At 33.1% G+C, this 12,869-nt stretch overlaps 1 protein-coding gene across 1 annotated transcript; it reads left to right on the top strand.

Moving 5' to 3' along the window:
• Window positions 1-60: 60 nt before the first annotated feature.
• Window positions 61-11,997, top strand: LOC134247332 (spermine synthase-like). Its single transcript, XM_062729704.1, has 11 exons — window positions 61-189; window positions 2,103-2,226; window positions 2,388-2,496; window positions 2,733-2,797; window positions 4,821-5,002; window positions 5,231-5,385; window positions 5,477-5,566; window positions 5,853-5,964; window positions 8,528-8,613; window positions 8,920-9,029; window positions 11,907-11,997. The coding sequence occupies exons 1-11, from the start codon at window positions 129-131 to the stop codon at window positions 11,935-11,937; spliced, it is 1,125 nt and encodes a 374-aa protein (XP_062585688.1). The 5' UTR covers window positions 61-128; the 3' UTR covers window positions 11,938-11,997.
• The last annotated feature ends 872 nt before the right edge of the window (window positions 11,998-12,869 follow it).

Here is a 12,869-nt window from a genome sequence, read left to right as displayed (position 1 = left end):
AATTCATTATTCTTCATTTAGTTGATTTTTTAGTACAGTGGGATCTTTCCATTAAATGCCCCTTGACACGACTATTCTGACCACTCTACTAACATCTGCTCTTCTGGTGCACCTAAAGGCTTTACGGAATGGGGACTGCAACAGTCATGCTGTGTTTTACTCTGAAAAAGGAAAAATTCGACTCTGAAGGTATGGAATAACATAGAAAACTAGGAGGAGACAAAGTGTGAACGACGAATTAGTAAGAATTAACAAATACAACATGAAAGGGAGATGGTAAGGCTTATTAACAAATACAAAGGGAGGGCCTAACAAGTACAACATTTTATGGAAAAGAAGAAGGTTGGGCTTAGCTGCAGATCTGTAGCTCTCCAAAAAAATATATATTGATAGACCGGAGATCTATCAATATATATTTAGGATTCTTCTCATAGAGAAATTTTCACAGAATCTGCATCTAAGTGTAGGGCTAAACCATAGAAAAATGGCTTGACAAGGTAGGACTTAACTAAGACAACATAAATGCAGCATGGAGAAAGTAGGACTTAACTAAGTCATGACAACATGACAGCGAGAAAGCAGGGTTTATCTATGACAACATGCCATGGAGAAGTAAAGGCTTAACTAAGGTGACATGGGAAAACGGCTTTATTTACTAACACAACACGAAATGGAGAATGTACTTTTTAAATCAAACAGCATATGGAGAAAAAAGGGCTTAACTAAGGCGGCATCACAGAAAAAACGTCAGGGAGAAGTTAGAGCAAAACTAAAGGAAAGGCATATCAAAGACAATCTGTCAGTAAAAGGGTTTATCAAGGATAGCATGACAGAGATAACAATGTCTACCTGAACCAAAAAAGACAACAACTAAGGGTGGAAGAAGCGCATAAGAAATATAACTCGTTAGAGAGAAAGTAGAGCTTTACTAGGACAAAGGCAGAGCTTACAAACACAGTAAATCAAAGAGATACGAGTACATGGGATATGAAATCTAAAATGTAATTTGAAGATAAAGAACATTGATTAATCTTTTTAAAAGGAGCACAAAAAGAATATTAGATAGGACAAAACACGGATCCAGGCGGGATCAGGTGCCTAAGATTAATAATCAGTCATACATCACCGACTTATAGTGTTATTATGGGTTTGTGAAGAAACGAAAGCGATAACTTGGACAAATTTACTCCTGATTTAAGAATCTTTTACCAAGATGTGTTTTTGAAACACTATGCACTCAGCGGCAACAAAGTTCGAAAAAGCTAATTTTAGCATATAGGTCACAGTCAAGGTCACACGATCATTCTCCTTGGTATCATTTGAAAGCACTTAATTTTTGGAGTATGGATACCAATTATGAAGTCTTTATCTCCTATGGTTCAAAAGTTATGGCGAGAGTTCGAATAAGCTATTTTAGCATAAAGGGCACAGTCAAGGTCACAGGGTCATTGACCTTGGTGTCAGTTGAAAGTGTTTAATGAGTGGAGTATGCATATCAAATATAAAGTCTCTATCTCTCACAGTTCAAAAGTTATGGCGAAGGTTAAAGTTGACAACAGATAGACAAACAGCTAAACAGACAAACGGACAGACAGGATAAAAACAAAATACGCCCGAATTTATCAATTCGGGCGCATAAAAAAGTTATGAGGAGTTAAAAAAAATTAAGAACATATACTGGAATGCTAAGTACAATAAGAAAGTGTTCATTAATATACGTTCGTTATCTCATTTTATCATTTTAATCAATTTAAAATATATTGTGTCTGTTACAAATATACCCCTTTTTGCTTAAGCACAAGTTGTCAATAACCAGGCATACCAATATTACATTTAGGTGCGGCTTCACAAATCTTTTTTTTACTTTTAAAATTCAGTTGAAATATGAAGTCCAAAATGCCTTTCTTTGTTAGACAATATATTTCCTTTACATTTTTTTTACAATGTATATAGTATCAAATCCAAAAAAAAAAAAAAAAAATTTAGTAATTTTGTCAAGAAAAATGTTAAATTTAAAGCACACATTTCAACTCAAATACTTATTTACAATATATTGTAGGTATACGTACCTGTGTGACTGAGAATGTTTTTTTTTATAACAGAGGCACATGAATTATACCAGTCTATACCAAGTATTTGTTTCGAAGGCACAGCCGAGCTACAAACAGTTTGTGACTGTGGTAACCAAGGTGACAAGGTGATAACTGCAACGTCTGATGATGGCAGGTAAGTGTCTAATAACCATAAGTGTCATCGTCTTCTACTTCTAGACAAAAATCTTTTTCAACTCTGTGGAAAAATTGGAAAACACTAGAGTATATTCATTCTTCAAATGCACTAAAGACGAGGAACTCTTTTTTTGTGTTGTCGTCTCCCTTTCTTTGTAGCCATGTAGTGATCCATCTTTACCATTTCGCCTATCTTACAGTGGATATAACCTATGTTGTAGACAACGTTAACTGCTTAAAACCACTATCGCAACCGTTTAAATCACAGGTAAGTCTTTCTACAGACCAGAAAAATAATCGTCGTTTGGGGGTCTTTCTTTTCATTTCGATGTTTCTTGGTAGGAATTTAGAGGCAAAATACTTAACATATCAACAGCAAAGACTGTTCGGTTAACCTTTTTTTTTTAAATCTTATCTTTTAAATACTGAAGCATTCAAAATCGCCCATTATCCTTTTCAAAATTTTGTTATGTTTCGATTAATCAAATTTTTATTTATTTGCAGTTCATTAAAGAGCTCGAAGTATCTATAGCAACGTTTCTTAAAGAAATAATAGAAGAATCCAAATGGTGAGCAACAACATTTAATTATATCTTAAGTAATAGTACATTAGTTAATAATGAGGACCTTAGATCACTTATTTTAAAAGCTAATAAATATAGGGAGCCCCCACCCTTCAACTGGCATTGGAATTTCATAAATATTATGGATTATGTTGAAGATTACACCAGACGATGGGCCAGAGAAGAAAACGAAGACGTAGACACTTTGTCAGAATGGATTAAATGTATCAGATCCATGTTGAAATCGCGTAGTAAAAGATTGAGGGGCAATATGAAAACCATCTATCATTCTCTATTAAAAAATCAAGAAGGGGAATTTTTTTAAAATAGATTACATGATCAGTACATGCTGATCCTGCTGACAAAACAGGTACAGGTAACAACATTGTCTTCGTTTGTAAGACTCATTATATGAATTGTATTTTAGAAGAACTTGGATTGAATTTGACAAGTGGTGATCTTACTTATACTCATAGTTCCCTTTCTAAGGAAGAAATTCTTCAAAATCATACACCAGTTTTGAATTTTTTTCAATATCCAGAAGGACCAAAATGAATTTGAACTACCATATATATATTCGATTCCAAAACTTCACAAGAATTCTTACAAATAAAGATACATTGCAGGTTCCAGTAAATGTTCAACTCAGTCTCTTTCTTTAATCTTCACAAAGATATTGACAGCTGTGAAGGAAAAACTTCAATGATACTGTGCAATACAGGATTCAAGAAGTTGTGTGGATCAGACATGGATGCCTAAAAATTCCAAAGAACTTTTGGACAATTTGAAATCACAAGATTTTACAAAAATCAACAGCTTAAAAACTTACGACTTTTCAGCTTTATACACAACCATTCCCCATGATAAATTAAAGTCCAGGCTTTTTTAATATCATTGACAGCTATTTTTTCAATGAAAATGGAACTCGTAAATTTACTTACCTGGTCATTGGTCATTTGCAAAATTATTTTGTTAAAAAGCCTTCTGATTGCACACACATGTACTCTGAAGGTGACATCAAAAAGATGCTTGAGTTTCTGGTTAACAATATCTATCTGGTTTTTGGAAACTAGGTCTCCAAACAATCTATTGGAATTTCCATGGGTACTAATTTCGCTTCGTTATTATCAGACCTGTTTTTGTATTCATATGAAGCAGACTTTGTGTAAAATCTTATGCGTGAAAAGAAGAAAACACTTGTTGTGACCTTCAACTCGACATTTGATATATCGACGACATATTGTCAATTAACAATGGTAATTTCCATTCCTATGTCGGTACGGTATATACTGGAGAGCTTGAGATAAAAGATACCACAGAGTCTGACACATCTGTTTCATACTTGGATATTTTACTTGAAAAGACATCAATGGTAATCTAACAACCAAGCTCTATGATAAACGTGATGCCTTTAACTTTTCTATTGTCAACTTCTCTTACTTATGCAGCAATATACCATCATCACCTGCATACGGAGTTTATATATCTCACTAGATACGATACGGAAGAGCATGTTCTACGTATGATTAATCTCTAAAACAAGGTAAATTATTGACAAACAAGTTGATGAAACGAGTATTTCAAAAGTCTCGTTTAAAGTAATCATTTTGCAAGTCTTATGGTCGATACAATGACCTTGTCAGCAAATACAATTTATCATTGAGTCAAATGCTGACTGACGTTTTTCACACTTATTGTTAGCCCATTATTTATACACTGAATTGACGACGTATTTTCCCATTGTTTCCCTATCATGACAAGGAGCAAACGGCAGGGGATGCTTGCTTCTCCATGGCACCGTATCCCACCTCTGATGCTTTGGAGATCCCTGTTTGCTCTGCTCATATTTTGTATTGTTTTATGGACTTTGATATTGAATGCTGTTCGTTATCTCCACATTCTTCATGCATAAAATGTATGAAAAATATGATTTACAAAGTATGCAGAGTTCTTTCTATCAAAAGTTAATATATAGGATAGCTTACATTGAAAACAAACATATAACGTCAATAATAACCAATTCTTGCAGCTTGTCTTGTCCAATCAGACGAGCGCCAGGCATCACGTGGAATTATGGATACACCGGTGATGAGCGCTTGCTCGAGACTGATTATGAAGAGATTGTATTTGAGACACAGAGTAAATGGCAGAATATAAAGATCGCCAGATCGAGGGAATTTGGGAATGTTCTACTCCTGGATGATGATATAAGTGAGTATAAGAACACCAAATTAAAAAAAACAGTATAAGTAAACAAATTACAAAAAATATTCACTATCACTATCTGCCTGAAATTTTGCAACCCAAGTATAAAAAAAGATGGATTTTATTATAAACTTCATTTGCCTTTTTCAGTTTTAAATATTTTAATAAAATTCTTTTGATAAAAAAACCTTATTACATTACCAAAGATAATTTAGGCTTGTGAGTTTTTTTCAGTGCTAGGTGAGAGCGACTTAGTATACACAGAGTCATTGCTGGGAATTGGAAAAAACGTCTTTAAGGATAAGCAAATACTTATACTTGGTGGAGGGGATGGGGGCATATTACATGAACTGTTGAAACAGTCTCCAGCTTTTGTTCTCATGGCGGAGGTAAGAAGATATTTAATGCGTAAATATGTATTTAAAGATATCGAAATTCTGCGATAAGGTATAGAATGAATTAATACAAGTCCTGTTTTAGATAGACGAAGAGGTGATAAAAGCCTGTAGTAAACACATGAAGGCGGTATGTGGGGACACCCTAAAGAAATTAGAGGGTGACAACTATAAGGTGAGACAGAGAAAACCTCACAGGGGAATTTGGTAGGGAGGGGAGAAATCAGGAGAATTGTCAAAATTTAAAATTATAATTTATGTAGAGATTGAATATGAAGATAACACGCAATAACCAAGCTCAAAAGCTTCGAATCATTAAAAATTGAATAATTACAGTTTATAACAATTCTGAAATTGAACACCATTAACGCTTTTTACAAAAACTTAGAACTGCAAAATATATGTACTTTATAAGAATATTGGGATTTTGTTATGTTGATTTTGTAATATTTGTGACGTAGATAAAAATTTGTGATTGCATACAAGAACTTAAAGTGGCAGTGGAGTCAGGAACGAGATATGATTACGTCATCAACGACCTGACGGAATTCTCAGTTGACAAGGAAAAATACGGTGAAATATTTGATTTGATTAGCTGGTGATGGAATTTTAACTGTATCTATAAATTTAAAAATAATTTGTATGACAGTTGCCCTTTAGGCCGCAAATGAAATATCCTGATTCAATTCACATGTAAACTGTAATCCAACAATATATATGTATGTATATAAAGCACTAAAAATGACCAACGACACGAACAATAAAAATTGTCAAATTTTCGGGACGCCCTGTCCCTCCCTCAGGACAAAGAAAAAAGTCATAAGAAAAAGAGACACAAAAACAACTAGCACTACTACTAAACTACCAAACACTATATATTTACAAACTTAGTTATATGTTGAAATGGAAATTTTTACGAACACTATTAAAGAAAGAAAACTGGACCGCTATGAAATACGTCCGGTCTATCGGGTATACTCGGGTGAAGTGTGATTTACATAATTGAACGAATTAATTATACCTAATGGTATTAACAAACTGAATGACTTTACCAGAATGAACGTAAACTAGATCCAATTCCTGAAGATACTAAACAAGATTATTCTCTCAATTTAGTGTAAACTCTACAGTTAATTTGCGTCACCAACTCTCGAACAACCCACTTAACTATGAATTGCTTACGCCTTTGTTATTTATTTTTTTCCGATCATAAGTCCTAAAATATTTCAAAATTTATAATAGATCATAATTCTTATTTCAAAATATCCCTGCTATATTATTTTTCGTTGATTATTCTTTATCAAGTATAGTTACGCCATTTTGAGATAATGAAACAATGTACAATTTACTGATTGTCGTAATTAATTAGCATAATTAATTCGTTCAATTATGTAAATCGCACTTCACCCGAGTATACCCGATAGATCGGACGTATTTCATAGCGGTCCAGTTTTCTTTCTTTAATCGTGTTCGTAAAATTTCCAATTCAACATGTAACTAAGTTTGTAAATATATAGTGTTTGGTAGTTTAGTAGTAGTGCTAGTTGTTTTTGTGTCTCTTTTTCTTATGACTTTTTAACTTTTTTCTTTGTCAGGAAGGGACAGGGCGTTAATTTTTATTGTTCGTTCTTGGTCATTTTTAGTGCTTTATATAAATTTCCATCCGTGACCTTGTATCTAATTGGTAGATCCGACATTTAGGATATACAGTGTTGTTGGTTTTTTAGTGCTTTTTATATCCTTTTTCGCCAACTGTATCTTCACAGATCCACCCGTATATCCATCATTTCTTTATTTATATTTTCTGTTCTTTTCATTTATTTTTGGTTATGTCTTTCGTCATTTGATGTTTTTTACTATTTATTTTGTTTCCAACCTTTGCAAATTAGTTTTTTCCGCATTTTCCTTTCGAGTTTTACTCATGTATCATTTGTTTTTAAAATTTTTGAATCCTTGCACGAATTATCTACGAAATACGTTAGAATACAGAACAATCGTTCGTTGAATCTTTCGACTTCATACGACTAAAAACTTAAAAGTAGTCTTATCATTTTGGCAATTATAATTTCCTTTCAAATATGTCTATTAAAGATAACCCAACATTTAAACTTCTAAAGAAAGAACACCAAAAATCAATAAAAACTGAACACCGGGTCTCCAATTTACAGACCTACTTAGAGTGTGACATTATACCGAAAGGCTTTCAGATAAATGTTACACCAAACGCTTTCAGAAACACTGGGATGTTATTACAAGGAGATGTTCTAAACAATTGATGTCATTCTGTCTTTCTTGGGATATCCACAAGTTAGGACAATTGAAGAGTGAGATCAAGTCCTTAAGGTGCCTCAAATATCATGTCCCAGGCCGATCTTGATGAAGCCCATAATATTAATATAATAGGGCCCTAACAAATAAAGTCAACAAGACTCAAAAAAAGAAATTTCTCCGCGACAGTGTTCCACAGTCTAGGAACAACTGGTCAGAGGTCAGAGTTAACAAAACACGTAATATTTCAAACTTAAGACAATGCGAGGGACGTACAAACTCCTGACGTCTGCCCAGTGCTCAATACATCTAGTGCTCCTCTCTCCAAATCGGAGAAAATTATGTATATACCCGAGTATAATTTTTCATAGCTTTTGTGTTCGTAAAAATTTCCATTTCAACATATAACTAAGTTTGTAAATATATAGTGTTTGGTAAAAATGCTAGTATGACTTTTTAACTTTTTTTCTTTGTCCTGAGGAAGGGACAGGGCGTCCCGAAATTTTTATTGTTCGTGTCGTTGGTCATTTTTAGTGCTTTATATAAATTTCCATCACCTTGTATCTATTGGTAGAACATTTAGGATATACAGTGTTGTTGGTTTTTTAGTGCCTTATATATATATATATATATATATATATATATATATATATATATATATATATATATATATATATATATATATATACTAATATATATATATATACTAGTATATAAGAGTCGGATATCAAAAATCAAAGTCAATGCAGGCTTTCAGTCTTTTTTTCTTACCATTAATGATTCTTAACATAATTTCAGGGAAATACCCCCATCTAATAAGGACTAAGATTTATTAGCATAAGACACGCTTTTTTGCCTTTATTTTTAGGGTTTGGATATCAGTTTGAAACAAGTTGTGCAACACTTGAGTTGTCTCTAAGGGTGCTTCAACCTGGCGGAAAATACTTAGCAAGAGTAAGAGTTTTAAAATATTAACTATGCCAGTGTTTAGTTTCATAGAGGAAAATTATATATTTATTATATATATATATATATATATATATATATATATATATATATATATATATATACACGTTTTAAGCTTTTGTATCGAAATAAAAAAATGTTAAATTAACGTACACAAATAAACGTTTACATAGCTAATTCTTTATTTTGATTTCCTGGATAGAAAAATACTCAGTATCAGAAGCATCTTGTAAGATTGTTCTGAATTCCGTGCATTAATTTACTTGATATGACTTAATTTTTTATTTTGAATAGGGAAATTGTCTAAGTGCCAGTAACTATACACAACAGTTTGAGAAAGATGTACGAGCTCTTGGTCATAACTTCACAAGAACAGATGTCCATGTTCCTTCATTCAAAGAAACGTATCCTTGAAAATGCTAAATTAAAATGAGAAATAAAAGGGGGAAAAGTAAACAATCGATATTTACTTTCATTTCACTTCTTAATTAATGTACAATTAATGATATTTTTAAGCCATTTGTCACATGTTTACCGCCAACTTGATATTGAATAAATTTATTTGATATTTTTAGCTCACCTGAGCCGATAGCTGAAGTGAACTTATCTGCTCAAAATTTGTCCGTTGTCTGTCGTTGTCGTCTTAGTCGTTGTTGTTGTTGTTGTTGTCGTTGTAAACTTTTTATATTTTCATCTTCTTCTCAAGAGCCACTGGGTCAACTTCAACCAAACTTGCTACATGGTATCTTTGGGTAAAGGGGATTCAAGTTTGTTCAAATAAGGGCCACGCCCTTTTCCAAGGGGAGGTAATTATGAATTAGACAAAAATTAATGGCATTTTAAAAAAATCTTCTTCTCAAGAACCACTGGGTCAGGAAAAATGAAACTCATGTGGAATTATCCTCAGGTAACGTAGATTCAAATTTGTTCAAACCATGACCCCGGGGGTAGGGTGGGGCCACAATGGCCGATCAAACTTTACATAGGAATATATAGGAAAAACATTTAAAAATCTTCTTCTTAAGAACCACTGGGCCAGGAAAGATGAAACTCATGTGGAATTATCCTCAAGAAGAAGGATATGGAGATAACGAACAGTATTCAATCTCAACGTCCATTAAACAATATACAAAATAAGAGCAGAGCAAACACGGACCTCCGAAACATCAGAGATGGGATCAGGTGCCATGGAGGAGTGAGCATCCCCTGCCGACCGGTCCCCCCCGCCGTGTGCTCGTTGTCATGATCAGGAAATCACGGAAAAAATCCGTCGTCAATTCAGTGTATAAATAATGGACTAGCAATTGGTATGAAAAACGTCAGTCAGCATTTGACTCAGTGATAAATTGTATTTGCTGACAAGGTCATTGTATCGACCATAGAATTTACGAAATGATGACTTTAAACGAGACTGTTGATATTCTTGTTTCATCAACTTGCTTGTCAATAATTTACCTCGTTTAAGAAATTGTTCATACATAGAGCACGCTCTTGCGTATGAAATCAACTGAGATATATATACTCCGTATGCAGGTGAAGGTATATTGCTGCATAAGTAAGGGAAGTTGACGATAGAAAACTTAAAGTCATCACGTTTATCATATAGCTTGGTGTTTTTTTCAAGTAAAATATCCAAGTATGAAGCAGAAGTGTTGGACTCTGTGGTATCTTTTATCTCAAGCTCACCAGGATATATCGTATCGACGTAGGAATGGAATTTATCATTATTAATTGATAATACGTCGTCGATATATCTAAATGTCGAGTTGAAGGCCATAGCAAGCATTTTCCTCATTTCACGCATAAGATTTTGCATAAATTCTGCTTCATATGAATATAAAAATAGTCTGCTAATAACGGAGCGCAATTTGTACCCATGGGAATTCCAATAGATTGTTGGAATACCTGGTCTCCAAAAACCACATAGATATTGTCAATCAGAAACTCAAGCATCTTCTTGATGTCAACTTCAGAGTACTTAAGTGTGCAATCAGAATCTGTTTTAACAAAATAATTTTTCAAATGACCAATGACGAGGTATGTAAATTTACGAGTTCCATTTTTGTTGAAGAAGCAGCTGTCAATGATATCAAAAAGCCTGGATTTTAATTTGTCGTGGGGAATCGTTGTGTATAAAGTTGAAAAGTCGTAAGTTTTTAAGCTGTTGATTTTTGTAAAGTTTTGTGATTTCAAATTGTCCAAAAGTTCTTTAGAATTTTTAAGTATCCACATCTGATTTACACCACTTCTTGAATAAATAGTTGCACAGTACTCTTGAAGTTTTTCCTTCACTACTGTCAATATTTTAGTGAGAAGTAACGAAAGAGGCTTGGTTGAACATTTACTGAAACCTGCAATGTATCTTTGTTTGTAAGGATTCTTATGAAGTTTCGGAATCCAATATATATAAGATAGTTCAAATTCATTTTGGCTCTGTGGAATATTAAAAGTATTCAAAACTGACAGGTGATTTTGAAGAATTTTTTCCTTAGAAAGAGAAGTATGAGTATAAGTAGGATTACCACTTGCAGAATTAAATCCAAGTTCTTCTAGAATCAAGTAATGTAGATTCAAGTTTGTTCAAATCATGACCCCCGGGGGTAGGGTGGGGTGGGGCCAAATGGCCGATAAAAGTTTTACATAAAAATATACAGGGAAACCTTTTAAAAATTTATTTTCAAGTACTTCAAAGCCATTCTTAGTGATATTTATATGGAATCATCCTCAGGTAGTGTAGATTCTAGTTTGTTCAAATTATGACCCCGTGGGGGGTTGAAATTCAAGCCCCCAGCCACCTCCAACCTCAGTAAACTTTTAGTTCTGATCTGATATGTGCTTTTTCCTAGCCAATTGCTCAGGTGAGCGATGTGGTCCCTGGGCCTCTTGTCTTCTTTTTTTCCAGCATTACATTTTGGCACACACTAATGCGTCTGTATGCATTTGTAAACATCGCAAATCTGACAAGCGATTTTTTATGAAGAAAGATAATTTCTTTCTGTGTGAAATAAAGAAAAAGAATTTTTTTTATGCTGAACAATTCCAATGGCTTCATAATGTACCTGATTACGAAGCTCAAGGAAATGTATATAAGTAGAACACATGAAATATAGGTAACATATGGGGGTCCCATTTTATCAAATCCACTGTTTTCTATATCCTTGTCTTAGACACGGGGTTAGAAAACACAATAGAATATTATTTTCATTACAAAATTTATAAATAAAGGCCTTTTCTATATAAATCTGCATATAATACTCGAGATTTCCTTACCTCAACCTAAGATACTGTTTGTATGAAGTCCAAAAGCATTGATGTTATGTGAGTCATCATCGATATGGGAAAAGTTAATCCTCAGGTCCCCTTTGTATTTTACCTAATTTATACAATTCAAAATTTCAAAAAAATATTTGTTATATACATGTATTGAATTGGCATTAAGTGATAAATTGATATTATTAATATTAAGTATTTTTGATTTTTTTTTCGACTTGATCTAAATACTTCATTATCTAACATTGAATATCCTTCATCTATTGAATGTTAAAACAGTTTACTGGTCCATAATTATTCGGGATGTCAATTTTACTCAGACAGCATAGTCGAATAGTCGGATGCTTTAGTCGAACGATAGTCGAATATTCGTTTAATTTTAATTATTTTTTCATACCAGTTTCACTGTTTGTCTTTTACAGGTTAGTTTACAATATTTAACCTACGCTATCAGCATTATACAACGAATTGCTGAATTGTAAACATGTACATAAAAACTGTACATCAATATGTATCCAATGTATTTATTTTAAAAATTGATATATTACATATGTAGCTGCACGTTTTATCTAAATGCAGGATATCAAATGCCCATATTTGTTCTTTCTTTACATAACGGTAGTACATGTACCCCATAATTGAAGCCAATTATTAAGTGTCCGTCAATGATCTTTGACAGGTAAACAATTAAATCGCGTTTCTTATAAAAACAAAGCGAGAGCTTGGGATAAATTTAAATTATGAAATTTTGTGCAAACAATCAATGATTGTATGACATTAATATCAGAAGAAGAAAACACGGTTTAATTACTCTCATATTAACTGCCCCCGATTTACATGTATTTACGATTTTGTAATAGCTGTTTACTAGTAATTGATATTATTTCTGAATAGACATGTTTGCCGAACATACATCGACGTACAAATAATTTCCTTTGAACAGTTATACCATACCCTTAATTTTACAAATGAAA

This window comes from Saccostrea cucullata, unplaced genomic scaffold, assembly GCF_032062105.1.
Source record: "Saccostrea cucullata isolate Sc308-1 unplaced genomic scaffold, CSIRO_AGI_Scuc_v1 ctg39, whole genome shotgun sequence".
Classification (NCBI taxonomy): domain Eukaryota; kingdom Metazoa; phylum Mollusca; class Bivalvia; order Ostreida; family Ostreidae; genus Saccostrea; species Saccostrea cuccullata.
This window is presented reverse-complemented; position numbering and strand designations above follow the sequence as displayed.

Excerpts from the sequence above, each read along its gene's own strand:
- LOC134247332 (XM_062729704.1), top strand. The coding sequence starts at position 129 with ATGGGGACTGCAACAGTCATGCTGTGTTTTACTCTGAAAAAGGAAAAA. Across the intron at positions 2,497-2,732 it reads CGCAACCGTTTAAATCACAG|TTCATTAAAGAGCTCGAAGT; the intron begins GTAAGTCTTTCT and ends ATTTATTTGCAG. Across the intron at positions 5,003-5,230 it reads ACTCCTGGATGATGATATAA|TGCTAGGTGAGAGCGACTTA; the intron begins GTGAGTATAAGA and ends AGTTTTTTTCAG.